General features: G+C 37.3%; 1 protein-coding gene across 1 annotated transcript in view; it reads left to right on the top strand.

Annotated features, from left to right (window-relative positions):
- Positions 1-23,329, top strand: part of SYTL5 (synaptotagmin like 5) — a 125,948-nt gene that overhangs the window by 90,398 nt on the left and 12,221 nt on the right. Inside the window, exons 8-13 of the mRNA XM_033202097.1 lie at positions 2,429-2,558; positions 4,271-4,371; positions 10,467-10,559; positions 15,044-15,222; positions 17,044-17,143; positions 18,753-18,914. Of these exons, the coding sequence (XP_033057988.1) occupies positions 2,429-2,558; positions 4,271-4,371; positions 10,467-10,559; positions 15,044-15,222; positions 17,044-17,143; positions 18,753-18,914 (765 nt within the window). The remainder of the gene's footprint in view (positions 1-2,428; positions 2,559-4,270; positions 4,372-10,466; positions 10,560-15,043; positions 15,223-17,043; positions 17,144-18,752; positions 18,915-23,329) is intronic.

Genomic DNA, 23,329 nt, shown 5'->3' on the forward strand with positions numbered 1-23,329 from the left:
ACAGCGCCCAGATTTCCCCAACAGAAATTCCCTGCAATTTAGTAGACTATATGTACATATACATAGTAGACAGTGCCTATGTTGAGCTCATTCTTGCAATCTATGTGGTCTAAGTTGGTCTTTTCTAAGAGAAAAAAAGAGAAACAAAGAGAAGTACTTTCTATTGAATAAAAATAAGACAGCACAGTAGTTTATAAAGTACATTTGCTCTTTCATTATAAAGGGAAGTTTATAGCCTTAGATGGGAAGTACATAGCATTAGATGATGAGCAAGGTAACAACTTCTCAATTTCTCCCATTTCTTAGCCTCTCTTTGTTTCAATGTTCTTTTCTGCTTTAGCATGAAAGAAAATATATTAGTCAGGGATCTCCACAGGGATAGAACTGATAAGATATATGCAGACATATATAAGTGAGTTTATTAGGGAGAATTTGTTCACACAATTACAAGACAACGTCCCACGATAGGCTGTCTGCAAGTTGTGGAAAGAGAGAAGACAGTAGGATGGCTCAATCCAAGTCCAAATGCCTCAAAACCAGGGATGCTGACAACGTAACCCTAGTCTGAAGCTGAAAGCCCAAGAGCCCCTGGGAGGCTGCTCGTGTAAGTCCCAGAGTCTAAAGGCTGAAGAACCTGGAGTCTGATGTCCAAGGACAGGAGGAGAGGAAGCCAAGTGTCTGGTGCAGCTTGGGAAGAGAAAGAGTGAGCAGACTCAGCAAACAAGCTGCTTATCCCTGTTATTTCATGTGCTTTGTTCTAGCCACACTGGCAGCTGATTGGATGGTGCCCACTCCACACTGGGAGTAGGTCTTCCTCTCTCAGTCCACTGACTCCAATGTCAGTCTCCTCTGGCAACAACCTCACAAACGCACCCAGAATAATACTTTATCAGCCATCTAGGCATCCCTCAATCCAATCAAGTAGATACCTAATATTAACCATCACAGAAAACTTTTAGAGCATGAAATTCTCTAACCTGTCCTCTACTATGATGTAACCTATTAATTTTAGGCTTGACATCCTGAACCTCTGGGGTATGTATTGCTTGTTAATGACACTGCAATATTAATTGGCCTATTATTGCACAATACTAATGATACTCACAGATCACCTGTGGGAAAACTTGCCATTAATGTAGTTGCCTCCAAGGACTTGGTCTTGCTTCATTAGAGGACTCCATGTGTGAACAACTTTTTGAAGAGGTGTTGAAAATTGACCTAAACTAATTTATCAAATTGACCTCTGTCACACTCTTGAAAAACTTTGCTTGTCTATGGCAATTACAGGAAGTTAGGAGCTATATACCTCCTGCTACAGGTATTATGTGTTGGAGAATAATAAGATACTAAAAACAGTCTAAATTGAAACTGAATCAATTAGCATGCTAAGCAAGTGAAAGCCACATTTCACTGTAGTGAGTTCATCAAAGTGTTCCTGAATGTCTAAGATATGGGAAACAGGGAGGAAATTCTTCCTCTAGGGTTTCAAAAGACACTTTTTGATTGTTTATAGAAGGGAGAAGTGAAAAATCTGTTTTAGATTTGATCATTATCACACCATGATGTAATTTGAATGGACACTTAACCTCAGCCCAGTTCTGGAAAGGTCCAAAATTTGTTGTAGTTGTTGTTTTAACACTCAAGCAAGCTTCAGATGAGGCAGCAGTCAAGCCCTGCCTTGGTCTACAGCAGGGCAAAGGTCACAGACAAAGTTGGGTCTATGGTCATGGGCAAAGTTTGGACAGAATTTTCTTTAACATATGTTACAATGAAAGCAAGTCCCAGACTGAATTCTGCCACATGTACAAGCATTTATTTACAAGCAGACACCACACAAAAGAATACTATTCCTGTGAGCTTGGGAAGTTTTCTCTCTTTATCATTTTATGAACATTGATAAGTACCATGCATGAAAGTCATTCCGAAATAGATGTAACCATCCATATACTGACCAGCCAGCCTTCTAGATGGAAAAGGTACATGGAGTTCTGTTAAATGGAGTGGAAGAGGTAAGGGATGGTTGAAGAGAGGGTATGTTGAAAGAGGGAACAAAATAGGACCAAACAGAGTTTTAAGCCTGAATCTTGCCAGATTATTATACATAGTTCATATAAGATTGAGGGTACCTGTATAATCTTTCTTATTAATCGTATATTAGAACACTCATTGATTTGGGGAATGAGAAATTGTCCAGATACCTTTTGCACTAATTAACAAACCTCTTGGAATAGATTTTGGATAGCAATTATTGATGGTAAATTTTGGAGTTACATAGACTCCTGGTGAGGGTCCTTCAAATGTCAATTAGGTCCTCCTAAATAGTAATACATATAAAGGTATTTATACTGGAGTGCATTTTATATAGATGAATTTTGTAGTAAATTACAGTCAGTATAATTTGTTTTTCTCATTTTTACTTTGTGGGAAGGAGTATGGTTTTGAAAATTCCACAGATTTGGCTGCTATTGAAGGTACCTCTCAGGAGTTCACAAAGAGTCACTGCAGAAACACTTCTGGCACACCTTCCATAGCAGTGTCTGGAACCTCTCTCTCCTCAGGTGGGTATTTACAACATGCCTACTCTGTTGTCTAAAATGACTAAAACAAATGGAATTGACTGCTATGTATGGTATTCAATGGATGTCTCATGCTTTAAAAAGTAAGCATCCCTTCTTTGACCTATGGTGGTAGGCCACTCCATAAGAACTGCTTGAAGATAGACCCAGGTAATGCTTTGGGCACCTTACATTTGTGAAAATTCCATTTATTTAGTATATACTCCTGCCAGGCATCATCACCGAGTTTCAATGCTACATCAGAATATCAATATTTGAATGTAGGGAATATAAACGGTTCCAGGATACATTTGATATGACAGATAAGAACGCTAGCTCAGAGTTCAAGGAAATGGTAGTTCAATTGATATAGTGGTCAGAAGTTTCCTACATAAAGACAAAAGAAAATCATTCTGTGGTTTAAATAAAAAGTTATTTGCAAGCAGCACTAAGATATTAATAATTACCCCTTTCATTTGCATGGTACACTCAAATATGTCATTTTACTTCATTATCACAACAGTCCTCTGAAGCAGCTATTATTCATTTTGAAATGTTAATACCTATGACTAAGAAAATTCTTTAGAGAAATTTGTCATAATTATGAAGCTTATGTCCCATGCATGGAATAAAAATCATGATGAAGTCTTCAACATTAAAAAGCTACCTGTTACCTAATGATGATATATGCATAAAGCCTAAGGCAGGATTCGGTATGCTGAATTGAGGTGTCTGTTCTAGCCAGCCAGCTCCCAAAGGGTTTTCTAAATGTGTGTGGTTATTGCTACATTTTGCTCAGGAGTAAAAAGCTGTTCACCTGTTAATTAAATTTTTAAACTAATTTAGAAACCAACATCATAGGGTCTACCTCCATTACTACTTCGACTCAACAACTCCTGTTAATTGAGTACATACTCTGTGTCAGGCCTATGCTAAGCACTTCTGCATTATTTTTTTCATCAATTCAAACTTAAGTACTTGATTACTCTCTCCAGTCTTTCTCATTTATAAGTAACTATATCAATCTCAGTAGTGCTTTGGTATAGAACTATTTTGTGGAAATAAGCTGTGCTGACTTGGTAAGCTGTCTACAGCATTACTAAGAGGTGTATTGCTCTGTAACTTGTATTTTCAAAACTGAAAACAAGATGTTTTTCTGATGAAAGAATGTTTTGGTCCCTTAAGAAATAGAACTTCCTCTCGTTGCATCTATAGCCTCTCCTTTTTGTGTGAAAGGAACATATTATGTCACTTCAAAGTGGCAGTTTAGAATCAGTTGCATTGAATTTTATGTCAAATCTGAAAACACAGTGAATTCTCTAAATATTGCAAGCAAGAATTGTTAAGGTTTTATTTTTTTCTAAATTTAAGGGCCTATTCTAAGAGAGGTTTTTAAAGTCTAGGAGCAAAGCAGTTGCCTTAAACAGCTTAAAACATAGCATTTTACAGTAAAACATTTAACCTCCTGTGATAGTAGGAGACATGAACACATAAGTGTAATTTGGTCCAAGGCAATTACCAAAATATTATTAAAAATGGAAGTATGTTGTCATAAACAGTATGAAGTTACTGACTCCGACTGTTGCTTTCATGGCACTATTTATGATCTGTGCCTAAAAAGAACTGAAATAAAGGTGAAACACTCGCAATAAAAAATGAAATCTTCTCACAAAATAGGATGACTCACGTCTTTCTTTTTCCTTTCCACCTTCCAGATCGGAGTCGATCTGAGTTAGATTTGAGTGAGTCATTTACAGAAGACTTAGAGGATACTGTAAGCATAAGAAGCAAGTCTGTCCCTGGGGCTTTAGACAAGGTAAGTTGGATGTGGAAGAAAATATAATGATGAGGAGGAAATAAGGGCATAATCTTGCTGCAAGTGGTTACACTTTTAGGTGATGATGAGTTGAGAGTAAAGAGAGGATATACAATCATCTCTTCCTGTTAGTCTTCACAGTCAACACATAAACACAGAAAGAATAACTTAGAAAACGTAATGGTCAATCACGTTAATGAGTGAAGGTTATGTCTAAGAAAACACATGTTGGGGATTTCAGTTTCTGGTTAAAGGCTTATCACTTAATCTAAACCTGGGAAATAAGGGATCCTAGCATTTTCCTAAGCCAAATATTATTAGACATATCTGATTACATATTTACATGAACATTGCTATATCTCAAGTTACCACCAATAAATTCACTTCTAAATTAAGACAAAATTATGTGAAAATTAATGTTTCAGTGAACTCATTTCTAGAATGAGAAGGTTAAATTAGATTATTGTAAAGGTTATTTCCCAGTCTAATATTCTGATATTCAGATTTCTGTAATTGCTATAATAAAATTTGGACTCCTTGGAAGAAATAGAACACAAATGTAAAATGGTATTGATAGTTTTTCCAAAGCAAACTAGGAAATTTAGAGTTATAAAATGAAATAACATTTTCTGTAGTACAAAAAACTGGGAAAATACTTTAAAATCTACCTCCAAAAGAGAGGTAGGCAGTGAGATCAAATTATTTCAAAGCTTACTCATGTTCAACCTTTAAAGAATTACTAATTCCAACATTATTAAACTATTAAACTATTCCTGATCTTAGAAAACCATTAAAATCTTTACATTCATTATATGCAGCCAGTATAATCTTGACACTCAGACTTGATTTTTAAAATAGTTTAAAAAATAAAACTACAAGTCAAACTAGTTTATGAATATATATGCAAAACTTTAAATATAATATCAATTAAAATCTAGCAGTGAATAAAAATAGCAATAAGTAAGTTTTATGCTAACTATGGGTAGAAGAATGAATCTATATATTTGTCAGCATAATTTATATCAATATACTAAAGAAGAAAATGACATGATTCTGTATGTAGAAGATATTAAAGGATCTACAAAAATATGACTAGAACTGATAAGTTCAGCAAGGTTGCAGGAGATAAGATTAATACACAAAAATCAACTGTATTTATATATACTAGCAATAATCAATTGGAAAATGAAATTAAGAATATAAGTCCATTCATAATAGCATGAAAAATAATTTTCAAAAGTAAGAATTAAATTCATTTTTAAAAGTTAAGACATGTGCATTGAAATTAACAAAAATATTTCTGAATTAAAGGAGACCTAAATTAGTAGAAACATATTCTATGTTAATGGATTAGAAGATTCAATATTTTTAAGATGGAAATTCTCTCCAAATAAATTTATAGACAATGCAAACCCATCAAAATACAAGCAGGATAATTTTGTAGAAATAGAAAATATGATTCTACCATTTATATGAAAATATATGGGACCCAGAATAACTAAATCAATTTTAAAGAGCAAAGTTGGAAGGTTTATACTACTAGATTTAAAAACTTACCCTACAGTTATAGTTATCAGTACAACACAGTATTGACATAAGCATTGGCAATCAATGGAATAGAATTGAGATTTCAGGAAAGAAAAAAACTTTATGGCCAATTGATTTTTGGTACTTCAGTGGGGGAAAGAATAACCTTTTCAACAAATCATACTGGGACAACTGGATATCCAAATACCACAAAACATAAAATCACTTTGACTCTTAACATATACCATACAGAAACTAAGTAACGCAAAATGGATTATAAACCTAAATGTAAGAAGTGAAACCATAAAATTCTAAAAGAAAACCTAGGAGAAAATCTCCATGACTTTGAGTTAGGCAAATAATTCTTACATATGGCACCAAAAGCATGATGCATGTGTTCAAGAAAAAAAAAACCGATAAATTGAATTTCATCAAAATGAAAAATGTTTACACTTCAAAAGACACCATTACAGACATGAAAAGTCAAGCCACAGACTGGAAAAATATTTTCAAATTATATATTTGTTAAAGGACTTGTATCTAGAATATATTTCTTAAAACCCTTACATTCAATATCAAAAAGACAAATAATCATATTAGATAATGGGGAAAAGATTTGTACAGACATTTAATCAAAGAAAATTTTCAAATGCCTAATAGCCGCATTAAAATATGTTCAACATCATTAGTTATCAGAGAAACAAAAATTAAAATCACAGTGAGATACCACTTCACACCCCCTTGAACGGGTGTGATTAAAAAGACATAATAATAAGTGTCAATGAGGATGCAGAGAAATGGGAACCCCCCTACGTTGCTAGTGGTAATGCAAAATGCTACCTACAGCCATTCTGTAAAAGAGTTTCACAATTTCTTTAAAAGTTAAACATAAATTTACTACATGACATAGCAATTCTGATCCTAGGTATCTACCCAAGAGAAATGAAAACATATGTCCACATAAAGACTTACACATGAGTGGTTATAGCAGCATTATTCGTAATAACCCAAAAGCGAAAATAATAATGTCTGGTGAATAGATGGAATACAATGATATATTATTCAGAAGTAAAAAAAAATGAAGTACTAACACATACTACAACATGGATGAACCTTGAAAATATTATGCTAAGTGAAAGAAACCAGGTGAAACTATATATCATATAATTATGTTTATATGAAATGTCAATGAAAGGAAAATTGATAGGGAGATTAAAGCAGTTTAATGGTTGCCAGGGACTGAAGAAGTAGGGACTGACTGCAAACAGGCATGGGGTAACTTACTGGATTGATGATATACTAAAACTGGATTATGTTGATGTTTGCTCAACTCTAAATTTGCTAGAAATCACTGAATTGCATATATACAATAGGTAAATGTTATGGTATGTAAGTCATACCTCAATAAAGTTGTGGGAGAAAAAATAAGCAGCAAGGAAAATAGCTGGAAAAGTGATCATTGCTAAAACTGGGTAATCAGTTATAAGGGTTCATTATGCTATTCATTCTATTTTGTGAATGTCTGAATTTTTTAATATCCACTTTTAAAAAGAAAGTAAAGAAATACGAAGACTGGTACTTTATGTGATGATCACTGGGTAATTGTATACCGACAAAGAGCAAAACATAAAAATATAGAAAAGGGACAATTTGAAAAAATAATAGGGATGCATTTTTTCAGAATTAAAGAGCTTATTAGTTTTGGCACCTTTTTGCTGAAGTTTTTAGGGTGTTCTATATATAAAATCATGTCATCTGCAAACACAGTTTTACTTCTTCCTTTCCAATTTAGATGCCTTTTATTTCTTTTCCCTGTTTGATTGCTCTGGCTAGGACATCCAGCACTATATGGAGTAGAGTTGGTAAGAGTGGGCATACTGCATTTTTTCTGATCTTAGAGGAAATGTTTTTAGCTTTTCAATGTTGGGTATAATGCTAACTAACAGCTTGCCCTGTATGATTTTATGTTGAGGTAAATTTTTTCTTTATCTAATTTGTTGAGTTTTTAGTACGAAGAAATGTTGATTTTGTCAAGTGCCTTTTCTGCATCTATTGAGATGATCATATGGGTTTTATCCTTCATTCTGTTAATGCAGTTTATCACAACTATTGATTTGTTTATGTTAAGCCATCATTGCATTCCAAGGATAAATCCCACTTATTAGTCAGGTTGAATGAGCTTCTTCATGTGCTGCTGAATTCAGTTTGCTAGCATTTTGATGAGGACTTTTGCATCTATGGTTTATCAGGGATATTGGCCTGCAATTGTCCTTTTTTTTTTTTTTTTTTTTTTGGAGTATCCTTGTCTGACTTTGCTATCAGGGTAGTGCTGGTTTCATAAAATTAGTTTGGAAGTGTTCCCTCCTCTTAAATTTTTGGAAGAATTTGACAGGAATTGGCATTAATTCTTCCTCAAATGTTCAGAAGAATTCATCCATGAAGCCAGCCCTTTCTTACAAGATGCTATTTTACAAGATATTCCAACTCATCTTGTGGGATCATCAGTGAGAAAAAGGCAACTACAATAAGTTCTCATTTAACGTCATCAACAGATTCTTGGAAACTTCCACTTTCAGCAAAATGATGTATAACAAAACCTTTTTTTCCCTCATCAATGTTTTAATGAAATGACATTATTTGAGGACCTGCTGCACATCCTTTCACTTAAAGTTGCAGTTTTCAAGAACCTGTGGATGACGTTAAGTGACAACTTACCATAAACCAATATAAAAAAAAAAGCAATTTTTGAACAAGTATTTCACAAAACAGGAAATCCAGTTGGCCGACTATCACAAAATAGTATTCAACTTAGTAAAAGAGAAATGGAAATTAACATCATGAAGACTGTAAACATCTACTGCATTGGCAAAAATGAAAAAAAAAAATCTAACAATACCATCTGTTTGCAGGCAAGGATGTGGAGCAACAGGAACTCTCATACACTACTGATTAGACTGTAAATTGATATAACTACTTCTGAAAATTTGACATTATCTTTAAAATGATGTAGATAAGCATGTGGAGATATGCTCACCCCATGACTTGACAATTCCTCTCACTGGTATATATTCAAGTGTGTGAATATATATACTGTGTTGTGTGTATACTGTGGTGTGTGTATATGCACCAGGATACATATTCACAGAATATACATATCAGTGTTGGTCACAATAGAAAAAAATCTGAAAATAACCCAAATATTCAGCAACAAGAGAATGGATAAAGTTTTGGATATCATACAACGGAATATTAAGTGACAATGAAAATGAATGGGCTACAAAAATATGCCACAATTTTGATGAATTTTAAGGCAGTATTAAGCAAAAAAAGCAAAATGCAAAGGAATGTGTAGCATTTAATTGCATTTACACGAAGTTCACAAACAGGCAAAACAAAATCTTTTTGTTTCAGAGTATGTGCTTATGCAGTTAAACTATAAATAAAAGCAAGGATGTGGTTAACCGTAAGAGTTAAAATACTAATTATTCCCTGGGGGAAAAGGGGCTTGTGATATGGACAGGATACACAGGGAGCTTCTGCTTGATCATTTGATGTTGTTATTATACTATACATCTACATTTTATGTACTTTTTAATATGCTGTATCTTATAATAAACACTTTTTTAAAGCAAGCCCAGAAGTGTACATCATAATCCTGATTTGTAAAACAACAGTTAAAAAAATTCCCATGAATGTATACTTAGATTTGTGTGTGTATGTTTTTATATGATTTTTAATGTAAACAAGGAGAAAGACATGGAATGTAATATGTGCAGCAGGATGCCAAATATTAATTTTGCCTGGTGTGAAAGGAGGGGAAGAAGGAGAGGAGAAGCAAAAAAAAAGTGCCCATAATAAAAAGCAGTATGCATGATATAATCTATCTATGTGTATATGTGTATGTGTGTATATATATATGTGATCATATAATCAAAAATATTGGAATTTGATCATTAATATGTTAATGAGAGACCTAAGTTTTTAATTTCCATTTATTTATATTGCTTGAAATGTTTTTACTAGGAAAATATATCACTTAAATAACTAGGCAAAAAAAAAAAAGCCACTTTATCATGAAGGAGAAAAAGAAATGGGAAAGGAAAAGTAGAATCTGAGATTTGAGATGAGAGTCCGATATCTAGTTCATCCTAGTGGAGAGATTTTTGAGATATACTTTACCATCACCTTGGCAGTGTGTGTGTGTGTGTGCATGTGCACACAAATTTTTTTTTTAATTTTAAAGTAACATAAGTACATTGCCCAACATGAATCACCTTAGAGGTAGGAATTGAACCCAGGTCTGTATGATTCCAAATTTCATGTTCTTTCTATAAAGTAAGCACCATTAGAAAGGAGACCCCACTCTCCACCCACTATCCCTGCCCACTTCTCTGATGGTATAATTCAGGTTGACTGGAGAGAAAAAGAGAAAAACCTAGGAACGGAGGGATTTCTAGATATTTTTATCTGATTCTCAAACATTTATGAAAGAAAGTGGTTTTTCAAGTGAAAAGACATTCTAGAAAAACAAATAAACCAACCCACTGATTTTTCCCCTTCTTTTTTAGGACTCCTTGGAAGAGACTGAAGAAAGCATTGATGCCTTAGTGTCCTCTCAGTTATCTACAAACACCCACAGTCTGGCAAGTGGCCTATCAACTGTAAGCAGTTCACTAGGACGTGCGGAAAGTTTCTCTTCTCTCTTTTTGATTTTCTGTGCATTTCCAAAGGAGATATAAATGTTCTTAGGACAATATGTGATAATGAGTTAAAAGTCATTGTAAGATCCTGCTTGCCCTTTGCCCACAGAGTACCTTTCAGTCTAATTTGGTATGAGTTTTTTCTCAGGCTCCTGATTTCTTCCTTCTTCCACAGTCCTCACCCAGGTTTTAAAATCTCCTCACTCCCTAGTTCAGGCTCAGTCAGCTCAAGCCTATAAATTATTTTTCAGTTATCTGCTGACACTTTCCCTGACACCATTCTCTAAACTCCCCAACTGTCCTCCAGACTGTTGCCAGTCATTTTCCTAAAACACAAGCCCAATCAGGTCTGTCCGCTACTCAAAACCGTCAATAGCTTCCCACTGCCTACAGAATAAAGTCCTTTCTTACGTTAGTGTTCAAGGCCTTTTCTGAGAGGAAGGCCCTGTGTCCTTGTATCTAACTGTGTGTCTGTAAGTCTTTTTCTTGGCTTCTCTGATTTCTGTTGCTCTGACGCGTTTTTTCTTTTGATCTTTGGATGACTTCTCTAAAGAATTCTCAAGCAGGTTCTGACAGGAAGTGGACCTACCTAAATGTGCCTGATGCTGACTCAGACACTGTGAGTTTTCAACCTTTCCTTTTTGTTCTTTCCAACCATACTTCACAAATTTCATGGCCTGGGAACTATGATTAAGCAATTTGTCCCATATTTATCTTTTTCGGACTTATATACAATTAGCCAGAGGTTATCTTTTAAAAGATTGATGAGGTTATCAGAACCCAAGTATTCCAATTCATTAAACATTGGAATCCTAACACCACTCAAAGACACATGGTCTAAAATGATGTATTGTCAACAAAACCTTTGAAGTAAACATCTATTTTAAATCAGAGCCTTAGCTTGGTTAAGAGCATATAGTTTAGTTAGTAGTAAAATTGCCATAGCTGTCTGAATTTCTCACAAGCCTCCGTATTTGTGGGTTCCTAAATTTCCTTCTATCCATAGGGGCCCTCTGCTTACAGAGGATTTTCTTTGAAAATGTGGCTACAGAGATGTGGTATAGACACAAATCAGTGATATAGGGAGGCAATCAGGTATGGTGGGGTAGTCCTCAGACTAGAAACCTGGAGATCTTGCTTTATTTCTTGGCCCTACCAACAATTTTTGTGAGCCAGAATTTTCTCATTTGGAACGAGGAGGTTGGGGCTTATTCTTGAAACCTTTGCTACTCAAATCTCCATGGACCAGCACATTGCATCACTTGGAACAGATACCCCAAAACTTTCTCAGTTCAAAAAGCCCCTAGTGTCTCAGTAATTCTTTCCTGGCACTCCCACACTAAAAGTAGCACCTGACTAGTCCATTTATTAAGTATTTAGACCCAAACAATTTAATAAGCACTGTATCCTAACAACTAACTAGCCATTTGAAAAAAATGCTACAAGTAAATGGAAAGAAAAATAGTATTTTCATTTCATCCTTAAATAGTACCTATTACTTACCACTAATAGGATATGTGTGCCTATTGAGCACTACACAGTTACCAAATCTTGGAATCTGATTGGACATCACTACTTTCATTTCCCATTTCATATTCGTTTTTATGCAATACTTGCTTTTTGTTGCAGCAACTGCCAAAAACTCAGCTTCAAACAACTGGGAGTTCATTGAAAAGAATAAAGTGTGTTTTAATGTTGACACTGTGAATTACTAGTTAGTAGCTTACATGGTGTCTGATAGGTGTTTTTGTATTTCCCTTGATAATTTAAAATCTTTCTGTGATTCCCCTGTGTTTGCTGTGGTGCTCTGTGGTACCTCGATACACAGTTTGGGAACTGCAGGCCTAGGAGTTTGTTAGAACAGCCAAATCTCAGACCTCACCGCAGACTGAAGAGATAAGCATTTTCAGTTTAAAAAGGTATCTGGGTGATTTCTATGCAATTAAAGTTTGAAAAGCATTGCTCAAAGCCACCTGCTAAACATGAAAATTCTGTTGCTTTGTTTTAGGAATAAGAAAGACAGATTAGGTCACTCACTGACTTTCTTTAAGCTGTAATTTCCAAATAATTATGGAATTATTGGTCTGCTCTTGCCTGGGAAGAAGCTTAGAAGACATGTGACCACATCACCCACATCCTGTTCTTTGGTCAGTCTCTACTCCCAGAAATTGGCGGAACATAATGGCTTTTACCAAAAGCAAAGTACGAAAAAGAGGACAGTCTAAGGTCCCTGTGTCCTTACTGTAGTCTTGACTTCCCAGTGGTTCACAGAAAAGTGGTTTTGAAACTATTGGGTCAGCTATGAAATACCGCCCAGGTGGTCTTTTGTGACAGTTACTAAGATACACAGTTTTCACTTCTAGTGCCAAAGCATAATTTTATTACATTTACAGTAGTCACCTTTATCCACAGATGATACATTCCACCCACCCCAGTGGATGCCTGAAACCTCGCATAGTACCAAACCCTAGCCAAGAAGCACCAAGGTCATATCTTCACTTAAAGAAAGCACTTTTGGCTTCTCTTTGACGTATATAAATTACTACCATCATTACTCTTACACTTTGGAGTCATTATTAAGTAAAATAAGAATGAGTTGAACACAAGCTCTGTGATAGCGGGACAGTCAATCTGATAACTGAGACAGCTAAGTGACTAATGGGCAAGTATCATCTACAGTGTGGCTCCAACTGGACAGAGAGAGGCTTCACATCCAGGGTGGGATGCAGCAGTATGATGTGAGAGTTCATCATGCTGCTTGCGAACCCTGAAAATCTGAGGCAGGTCTCAGTTAATTTAGAAAGTTTATTTTGCCTAGGTTGAGGACCAGCACCCCGACACAGCCTCAGGAGGTGCTGACAACATGTGCCCAAGGTACTCAGAGCACAGTTTGGTTTTATACATTTTAGGGAGACATAAGACATCAATCAACATAGGTAACATGAATACTGGTTGGGTCCAGAAAGGCGTGACAACTCCAAGTGGGGAGGGGCCTTCCAGGTCATAGGTAGATAAGAGACAAATGGTTGCATTATTTTGAGTTTCTTATTAGCCTTTCCAAAGGAGGCACTTAGATATGCATTTATCTCAGTGAGCAGAGGGGTGACTTTGAATAGTATGGGAGGCAGGTTTGCTCTAAGCAATTCCCAGCTTGACTTTTTCCTTTAGCTTGGTGATGTTGGGTGCCCAGGATATTTTCCTTTCACATATTCAAAACAGCATACAATTTAACATTTATGAATTGTTTGTTTCTGGAGTTTTCCATTTAATATTTTTGAACCGCAGTTGACCATGGGTAGCTGAAACTACGGAAAGTGAAACTGTGGGTAAGGGGGACTACTATAAATTAAAAGCTGTCTCATGTCATTAGTGTCTGGTCGAAAGCCTCATTGATTCTGGTAGATTTGGACTTTTTTTAAAAACTTTTTTCCTGATTGGTTGGTGTGTGATTTTATTGTGTAGTGGTATATTTTGTGGGCTGCTACTTTACACAGATTTACAAAGCCATGGTCTTATAGTACTCATGTAGCCACACAGCTAGCTACTCAGTTGAAGGAAATCACGGAAGCTGTGCATATGTGATGTTCTTCTGGCATGTCCTTGTTAAAGCTGCAGTTATGGCTCCCCAGAGACTGATGGGATGCTCCCTGTAGGTGTCAAAGAAAGCAGTATGTGGCTCCTGGTAGCACAGAATATGAGATAAGCTATTCTTTGTCCCAGTCAATGTATTCTACACCTTGTAGTAGATTGAACTTGAGTCTACCAGTGAAAATGGAGAAAGCTGCAGGGATGGAAGAGAAGTGAGATTTGAAATGCCTTGGCCGGGCGCGGTGGCTCAAGCCTGTAATCCCAGCACTTTGGGAGGCCGAGACGGGCGGATCACAAGGTCAGGAGATCGAGACCATCCTGGCTAACACGGTGAAACCCCGTCTCTACTAAAGAATACAAAAAACTAGCCGGGCGACGAGGCGGGCGCCTGTAGTCCCAGCTACTCGGGAGGCTGAGGCAGGAGAATGGCGTGAACCTGGGAGGCGGAGCTTGCAGTGAGCTGAGATCCGGCCACCGCACTCCAGCCTGGGCGACAGAGCCAGACTCCGTCTCAAAAAAAAAAAAAAAAAAGAAATGCCTCAATTACCATTACTTCTACGAATGTATTCATTAGTAGAAGTGAGTAAGCAAAGGGTATTCTCTAACCCAAGAAGGAAATGCTTCCCCTCTAAGCAAGTTTTCTGCCTTTTCTCCTGACGGTACTAGCTCTGTTGTCTTTTCTCCAGCTGGGATTTTATATAATACCAGCCAAACAAGTGACTCTTGTTTTCTTTCCTCACCCTAGATTTCCATGCGCATTATAAAGAACAGGAACTATAATTGAATGAAGTCGCTTGATTCTGTGAAGAGATCGTTAGAATGACACTAGATGCCTTCTTCCATCTTATTTATTTCAGACCAGTCTTAACAGCACGATGAGTGTTTACAGTGAAACTGGAGACTATGGCAACGTGAAAGTCAGTGGTGAAATCCTTCTCCATATCAGCTACTGCTACAAAACTGGTGGGCTCTACATTTTCATCAAGAATTGCAGAAATCTGGCCATAGGAGATGAAAAGAAACAGAGGACAGATGCGTAAGCGTATAGCTTGTTCCTCAGACTATTTCAATCACTGCCTTTTTTGTCTGTGTGTGTGTTTCCTTTTCAAAAGAGTCTTAGCATTCTTCTTGATTCAGTCTTCTCAGAGAGTTGATTGTCACGTTCCTCCTATACCACACTTCTAAATATTCTCTGAAGCACATGTATGCTGGTTGTGTCCTTGATTAACTGATTTTTAAAACATAATTCCGGATTGACATATTTGAAATTTACACAGAGGCAGCTCTTTGAAGTAGAATGCTGACATGTTGGCACACCCAGGATATACAAAAGCATCTTGTCAATTTTTGTTCTGGGAAATCCTCCAGAGAAAATTACCAAGCTGTTACCCAATTAAACAACTCAAAAAGGCAATTATGAGGCTCTCAGGATTCTAGAGATCAGCCCGGGAGGGCAGGTATGGACCATAGCACATTGGAGAGAAGCTAAGGGGTCCTCAAGACCACTGCCAGGTTCAATGATTCATTAGGAGGACTCAGGACTTTGCACGCAGACTTTGACTTTGTCAGCACAGAGGCACATGGGGCAAAGTCCAGGGGAGATCAGGCTCAAGCTTTGCAAGGGTCCTTTCCCAGTGGAGTCACATAGGATGCATTTAATTCCTCTGGCGATGAGTTCTGACAACACTTGTGAAATGTTGTCTACCAAGGAAGCTTGTTAGAAATTTAGCTGGTCACGTACCAATTTCCAGTCTCTCAGAAGGAAAGAACCTGTTCAGCATAAGCCATTTTCTTTGTACAAACAATTTAGGAACAACAAGCCACTTTTATACGTTCTGGGAATGGTGGGAATCCTCCTGAAATCCAAGTTGCCAGGTGCCACCCAAGGGCCAAATTTGCAAGCAGGCATTTAGAAGAATGATAGTCTCAGGCCCACTATGTTAACCCTTTTCTGCACAGTAGATGACCTAGGTCCAATAAATGAGTCAGTGAACCTGGTTCCAAATACCCTGAGATAGACAAATGAGTGGATTCTGACTACAAATTGGTCCACCTGCCTCCTCAACTAAACTTCAGAAGGCTACAGGACCCATGTAATTATTTTGACTAGCTTGGAAAGGGGTGTTCTAAAACTCAACAGATACTCTGTAGAACTCTGGTAGCATCTTATACATTTCAACCTCGTACACATCTTGTACATTTCTGAGTCTACTGTGATACCCTGCTTCAAGAGGTTCTTGAGATAGCTCAAGCTAAAGTGTTGGGTGGAATTGCTATCACTACTTCAGGTTGTCGTTGTTTATTTTGTCTTTTTCACTATTTTCTTTCACTCACCCATTACCATTGACCCCACTTTCTGACATCAGAAGGCAAGACTAGGAATAGAGAAGCATCTAATCCCAGAAAAGTTTGTGAGACCGTTAACATTAATAATGTACTACATTTATTGAGTAGTACAACATGGTAGCTCCTTGGATGTGTCAACTAATTTAATCCTCACAAGGCCATCAGTTAGACACTGTTATTTTCCCAGTTTTACAGATAAAGAAACTGAGGCACAGAGTGGTTATTTAGTAAATTCTTGACGTCACCAAAACCTCTGAGGCATGGAGTGATTCAAAACCAGGTGGCTTGACTCCAGAACCCACACTCTTTTATCATTATATTTTACCACTTCTCTCTTATGGAAGGCCCAGGGTTCTCATTTTAAGGTATCCTCTTATATAGACAAAATTCTCTTTGGTATTTCCTCTCATGCACACTGGCCTTTTACCCCTTTTATTCACAGTGAAGTCTTTGAACATTTCTTGCAAATAGATGTTTCACAATAATTACATTTATATTTTCTTACCTACAGTTATGTCAAGTCATACCTTCTTCCTGACAAGTCCCGGAACAATAAGCGTAAGACCAAAATCAGAACAGGCACCAATCCAGAATTCAATGAAACACTAAAGGTAATTAAATATGGTCTCATAGTAACTCATGTGATACTGTTCACAACTTCAATGGTTTAGAAGTAACTACAGAGAACATTTTATTTGCATGTCAAGGCTTGTATATGTTTTAGAAAATTAGAATTTGAATAAATTAACATAATACCCTTGACCTTTCTAACATCTTTTGAGGAAACGAAAACACTCTTATTCTGTTTATGTCTCTGCTGCTACTGAATTTGAACCTTGAATAGAGATGATCCAGTCAAACTGCATCTGTGCTGATGCATCTTGCCAAAAAAATCGGTTTTACCCTTGGGCAAACAGTGCTTTTTCTGACTTCCTTAAAAGAAGTTTGTCACAGTTTTGACACTACTTAACAGTCATTTTGCACACATTCATTGTTCTGCTAATATAGCATAGATCTATACTGTTTGTTGTTAGGATTTCAGAATTTGACTAAATATAAGTATGTGGTTAATGAATAGCTGAAATGAAGAGCCAGATTTGAGAAATCTCAACAAAAGTGGCCTAGATAAAATATAGCCCAATCCAACTCAATGATGCAGAAAATAGGAATCTCTTTCCAATGAGCTTTCACATAATTAACCCCTTCTCTTGCTATGGACCAATCTGGCCTGGTAAGAAACATCCAGGGAGAATGGAATGAAGAAGTTATTGCCAATTCTATGGAAATTTATGGGCTTGTGCCCAAGAATGATGGAGTCAGAGTCCATTTTAGGAGGAAATTGGTAAGGCCAGAAAGCCATGAGCCTGCATGTGTCAGTGGGAGCATGTGTGGAAGCAGGAGCTAATATTAAGACAAAACAAACTGAAAAATGAATAAATACAGGCAGAGGGTATATTCAATGGCCATAACAGGATTGAAAAGATGAGCCCAAATACAGGGAGAGGGTAAATTTAGGAAGCAGGGAGCCAAGGCTAATTATGACAATAACAGCAAGAACAAGAATAGATACTAATCCAAGATCAGGAGTCAGTCAGTCCGAAGTGTGTCCCAGATGGTGGTTGCATAGAACAAGCAGAAGGTTGGAGGGTGTGTGAGCATGTGGCCCTGGATAGTGTTGTTACCAAAAAAAAATGCTAGCCCAGCAACATCTTCTTTCTGTTTAATATACATGTACACCTTTTCACCTCTGCACTTAGGCTGGACTTTATAAAATTTGGTGTTTGTGAGTTTCTCATTGTCAATTCTTTTCTGGGTTGGGGATTCTCATATGAATAAAATAAGAAAGAAGTTGGAGAATTTATATACTAAACCTTGAGTTTACAAAGTAGGTGTGAAAAAATAATTAAGGAAAATGAAAAACCAATAAAACTGGAAAGAGGATAAGCTTCATCACCTAACACTTTGTATATAGTATCTGGAGTTTACCTCTACCTCAAATACTACCTCAAATATCTTCAATGCTAAGTCTGGCACAAAATGAGTTTATGGCATAGAACTTCAATTGTAGCAGAAACAAAGAAAAACGAAGAGTTTTCTTTGGGTTTGTTTTGTTCATATTACTGATGGATATGATCTGAAAGATGTTGGAAGTAAATTTCAACCTGTCGTGGAATTGGATAGAGCTCTCCTTGTGGAATGTAATGTTGTAAATGTTTGCAGTACACCATCAGCCATACCCAGCTGGAAACAAGAACTCTGCAGCTGTCAGTCTGGCACTATGATCGATTTGGACGTAATAGCTTCCTTGGGGAAGTAGAGATTCCTTTTGACTCATGGAACTTTGAAAATCCAACTGATGAGTGGTTTGTGCTTCAACCCAAGGTAGGAAATGCTCTTAGATTAGTCAGTTATGCAATGATACAAGTTATGAATGAAATTGATGTCATAGGCCTAAAGAACTCAAAGACTTTCAAATTTCAAGTGATAATCTGCAAAAAATTTGTACAGCAAATTTTGGAATAATATTATAAAAATGTTGTAAATCCACCGCTTTGGAAATTCTTTGTCAATATAGGTCTTCTGTATAATGAAAGCCACATAACCATATATATTTTTTGCTAAAAATTTGTATTATTTGACAGTCTCATTGGATAACCGAAAGCAACATATTATATGATCTTATTAGAGAGTCTTCATTTTCACATAGGCAAAACCAAATTCATACAGCATGAACAATCTCAAAACATTACCTTTATTTCTCATTCTCCACAATTCAGAACATAAGCAGGAGTGATCTTGCCTTTGCTTATACGAGGGAATAACCAGTAGCTAAAGTATCTGATTTTCTTAAGTTCCTACTTTTGGGATTCATGACCCAGGCCTTGAGTTACATTCAGAAAAAAAATCTTAGAGCTGATAATTAAATGCCAATATTGTATAGCATGTTCTAATCTAGACCAACAGTGCTTTGGATTCACTTTAAGTGACTGAAGTCTCTATGCATTTACAGTACTTTTTAAGCCAAAATGGAGGTGAGTAAAGGTCACATTTATGCAGTCAAAGATTATTCTTTATATACAGAAAGGCAAAAACACATTATGATGAAGACAGTGGATTCAAATCAAACTTACTTGGTTCAATCCTGGCTTCATGACTGCCCGTGTGACCTTGGGCAAATTATTTAACTTTTTATGCCTTAGTGTCCTCAGTTGTAATATAATCATTGGATGTAGCTTATAGGTCTGTGGTGAGGCTTGAATAACATTGTATACATGGCTGTCAGCATTTTATCTGGAACATTGTAAGCTCTCAGTAAATGTTAAATGGTATACATATGACTTGGGAGTCCTTGTATTGCAACTGACAGAAACTCCAGCTCATACTGCTCAAAAAATAAAGGGAGATTATTGGCCAGCAGTGATTAGGCATGGCTTCATCCAGATGTTCAAATCTTATCAAGGTCTTGGAATTTCTTGGTCTCTCTTCTTAACTTCATTGGCTTCATTTTCAGGTTCCATGCAGTGTTGTCCTCCCTGACTAGCTCCAAGCATGCCTCTCTAATGACTACAGTGGCTGAAAGCCTTTCATCTTTGTACCACACTGTTCAGAAGAGGAGAGAGTTCCTCCTCCTCCAACAGCCAAATCAATGCATTGGGTCTGGTTCTCCTAATTGTAATTCTATCATTTGTCTATTCTAAGCTAATGACTGTGGCCAGGGAGGTAAGATGCATTAGGTGGCTTAAGACAATCAGAATATACCCTGGTTCTAAAGGAGGGAACAATAGCATCCTTCCAGTCAATTTCCTGGAAATAGTTGAAGGACTTTGCTGGAAGGATATGTAAGCTCTCCTAGACCTCTCCCCAGGCATCCTTTGTGCTTAGAAATCAGCATTTTCCACAGTAGTCACTTCCACATTGTCAATGAGTGGTTCACAGCCTATCATAAGAGGGAAGCATCTCTGAGTGTTTCTGAGCCTACTGAAGGTAAAAAAGTTCGGATTGCATTCACTGTGGAATACCATGGGCCCTCTGCCAGATCCTCTTAGGTTCCTAACCATGTCTGTTAGGAGGTTCGCCGCAACAGCCTCCACCTGAGACTCTCTTTAGAAGACTTCCCTCGGGCTACTGTAGCTTTTTGCCTACATAGGCAGAAAGCCAGAAGTCCTGGGAATTTTTGTACCCGCTGCCACATGACAACCTTCATCAATAACTGATAGGTGGGGGAATATGAAGGCCCACTTCCCTTACTGAAAGTGGGAAAAACTCCAAAGTGTTACGTATGGTACCACCTCAGGTAGAAGCTACCTTCCATGGAATTTTGCCCAAGGTTAGACTCGTCCCTGTTCTGCTTCCCATACCGCTTTACTGGTCTCTCTAAGAGAACTTCCTTAATAATTCACTTGCATACAAATCTTCACCTTTGACTCTATTTCTGAAGAATCCAACAGAAGTTAGTGTCTCTAACCTCGGCCATCTTCCTCTGCCCAGCTTCCTCTGTTCTGTATAGAAAAAAAGCTGAAGACTCAGACGTGCTTAGATATCATGTCTTCTGAAAACGCGGAGGACAGGCACAAAGGCATGCTCTATATGCTGCCTTGTGCTTCATTAGTGGCTCATCCTCAGGCTGAGCTGGGCTCTGTGTGGTTGGTTATCAGCCAGCTATGTAAAGTGGCACTTCAGTTTCAGTTTCCTGCCTCGGTCATTTCAATGCAATTGTCACTCCAGCAGCTGCAGACGTAGTATGAGCAGCCTTGGAGACTTGACGTTTCTTGTAGATTATGCAGTCGAGAAGGTGAAACGTGAGTTACAGGGACTGATTTCCCTAGTAATAGGGGATCAGAATTAATAGTCCTTAATAATTCAGAAGTACTGACATACTTCTGCACTAGGAGTGCCAGAAAGGCATGGTGCCTTATTGCTTATTGACTCTGTTAGTGAAGTTTCCTCAATATCTATCTTTGTATGGGCTAGGTCCTACAGTGCTAAGCCAGTGAGGAGGCTGGTGCAGAGAAAGAACTCAAGATGCCAAACATACTGTAGTTTCACAGTATAACTTCCATTTTACTTCATGGCATGGGATTATTTATTAGCTATAAATCATTATCTTTCTGAAAGGCATGTCAGGTAGTTAGACAAGAAGGTTTTATCAGTATGAATTGCCTTTCAAGCCTTCCCAGAGTGTGCTATTATAAACCAAGGACATCTGAAAATCAACAGCAAGCTTAAGTGGTTTTCCAAGGAAACATTCTCTTATTCTGCCTTCAGGCAGAGAGTAAATGTATGTTCCTTCGGAATTATACCTAGATTAAAGGCTCTCTCTCTTTTTTGGCAGACTTTTGTCTGTAATTCCTTACTCCATGTTACACCTGTAAATGCACTGGGAGTCTCTTCCTTACTCCGACGGAAAGTGGACCTCTCTTTTTTCAGAAAGCAGAAGGTGGTGGGTGTCATCTGCTTATTTCACATCCCTGCTCAGATAGTCTCAGTGGTTCCCTACTGCTTTTGGATATGGCTTGAATAAATACTAACCCTCACCCTGGCACTCAGTGTTCTGTTGAATGGCCCAGCCTACTGTAGCAGCAAAAGATGTTAGTTCTCTACCATACCCATTTTCTTGCAAACAGGGCTCCCCATTGCTTTCACTCCCACCAACCAACCCCTGCCAATCATTGTAGGAGGAGAGCCCTCAGGCTGCTAAAGAGGGCTTGGTTTGCAGGCCAGAAAAGCCAACATAGCCTGGGTATTTAAGTCTCCTGGGGGTGAGCAGAGTCTTGATCAATGACTGGTGGATTAAGGAGCATCAATACTCCCACGTTCTTGCATCTGATTAGAACAGCTCTGAAGCGTGATCTGTCACATCTCCAGAGTACCCCTATGGGACTTAACAAAAGTTACTCTCCATGGAACTGCCTGAAATCACATCCTTAAACCTCCTTCACTTTCAGTCCCCCTTCCCCAGTACCCTTCCTAATAAAATACTGTAACTTAAATTAGTGCCTTAGCATCTTCTGGGAAACCCTGAGTTGACACCTTATTTCCATCCTCCTTGCTACTACCTCCCTGTACACACTCCCCTGATCACATGTGACTTTCTGTCAGTCCCTAAACATATTCTACACAAACCCCATCATATTTTGCTCATACTGCTTTCTCAACGTGGACTAACCTTCCCAATCCATCTTTATCTGTCATCATGTCTCCCATCCTTCAAGGACCAGGCAAGAGCTACCTGTTTTTCCCAATCAGGATTAATCTCTCCCTTCCCATAATAGTTTCTTTTTACTTGTGTTGGAATAACTGTCACCATTTATCTTACATTGAACTTTCTGTATAGTGGAAACCCTTTTCCCCTAGAAATTACCACCAATAGTAGGTCAGTTAATAGACAACATCACAGAAATCACCCACATACAAACACACATACTCAATGCCTTTCTTTTATTTTTAATTATTTTGAATTAACACATAAAAATTGTATATAGTTATCATGTAAAATGTGGTTTTTAAAAATGCATATATTATGGAATGGCTACATCAATCTAGTTAACATATACATTACTTCACATAGCATACTTTTTTGTGGTCAGAACACGTAAAATTTACTCTCTTAGCAATTTTCAAGAATACAAAGCATTGTTATTATTAATAACTATGGTCACCATGTTGTAAAAGAGATTCCTCAAATTTATTTCTCCTATCTAGCTGACATTTTATTTTGTTTGGCCAACATCTCCCCCAGTTCTCCCCACCCCCAGCCCCTGATAACCACCACTCTACTCTCTGCTTCTATTAATTCA

Source organism: Trachypithecus francoisi, unplaced genomic scaffold, assembly GCF_009764315.1.
Source record: "Trachypithecus francoisi isolate TF-2019V2 unplaced genomic scaffold, Tfra_2.0 Lachesis_group6, whole genome shotgun sequence".
NCBI classification, from domain to species: domain Eukaryota; kingdom Metazoa; phylum Chordata; class Mammalia; order Primates; family Cercopithecidae; genus Trachypithecus; species Trachypithecus francoisi.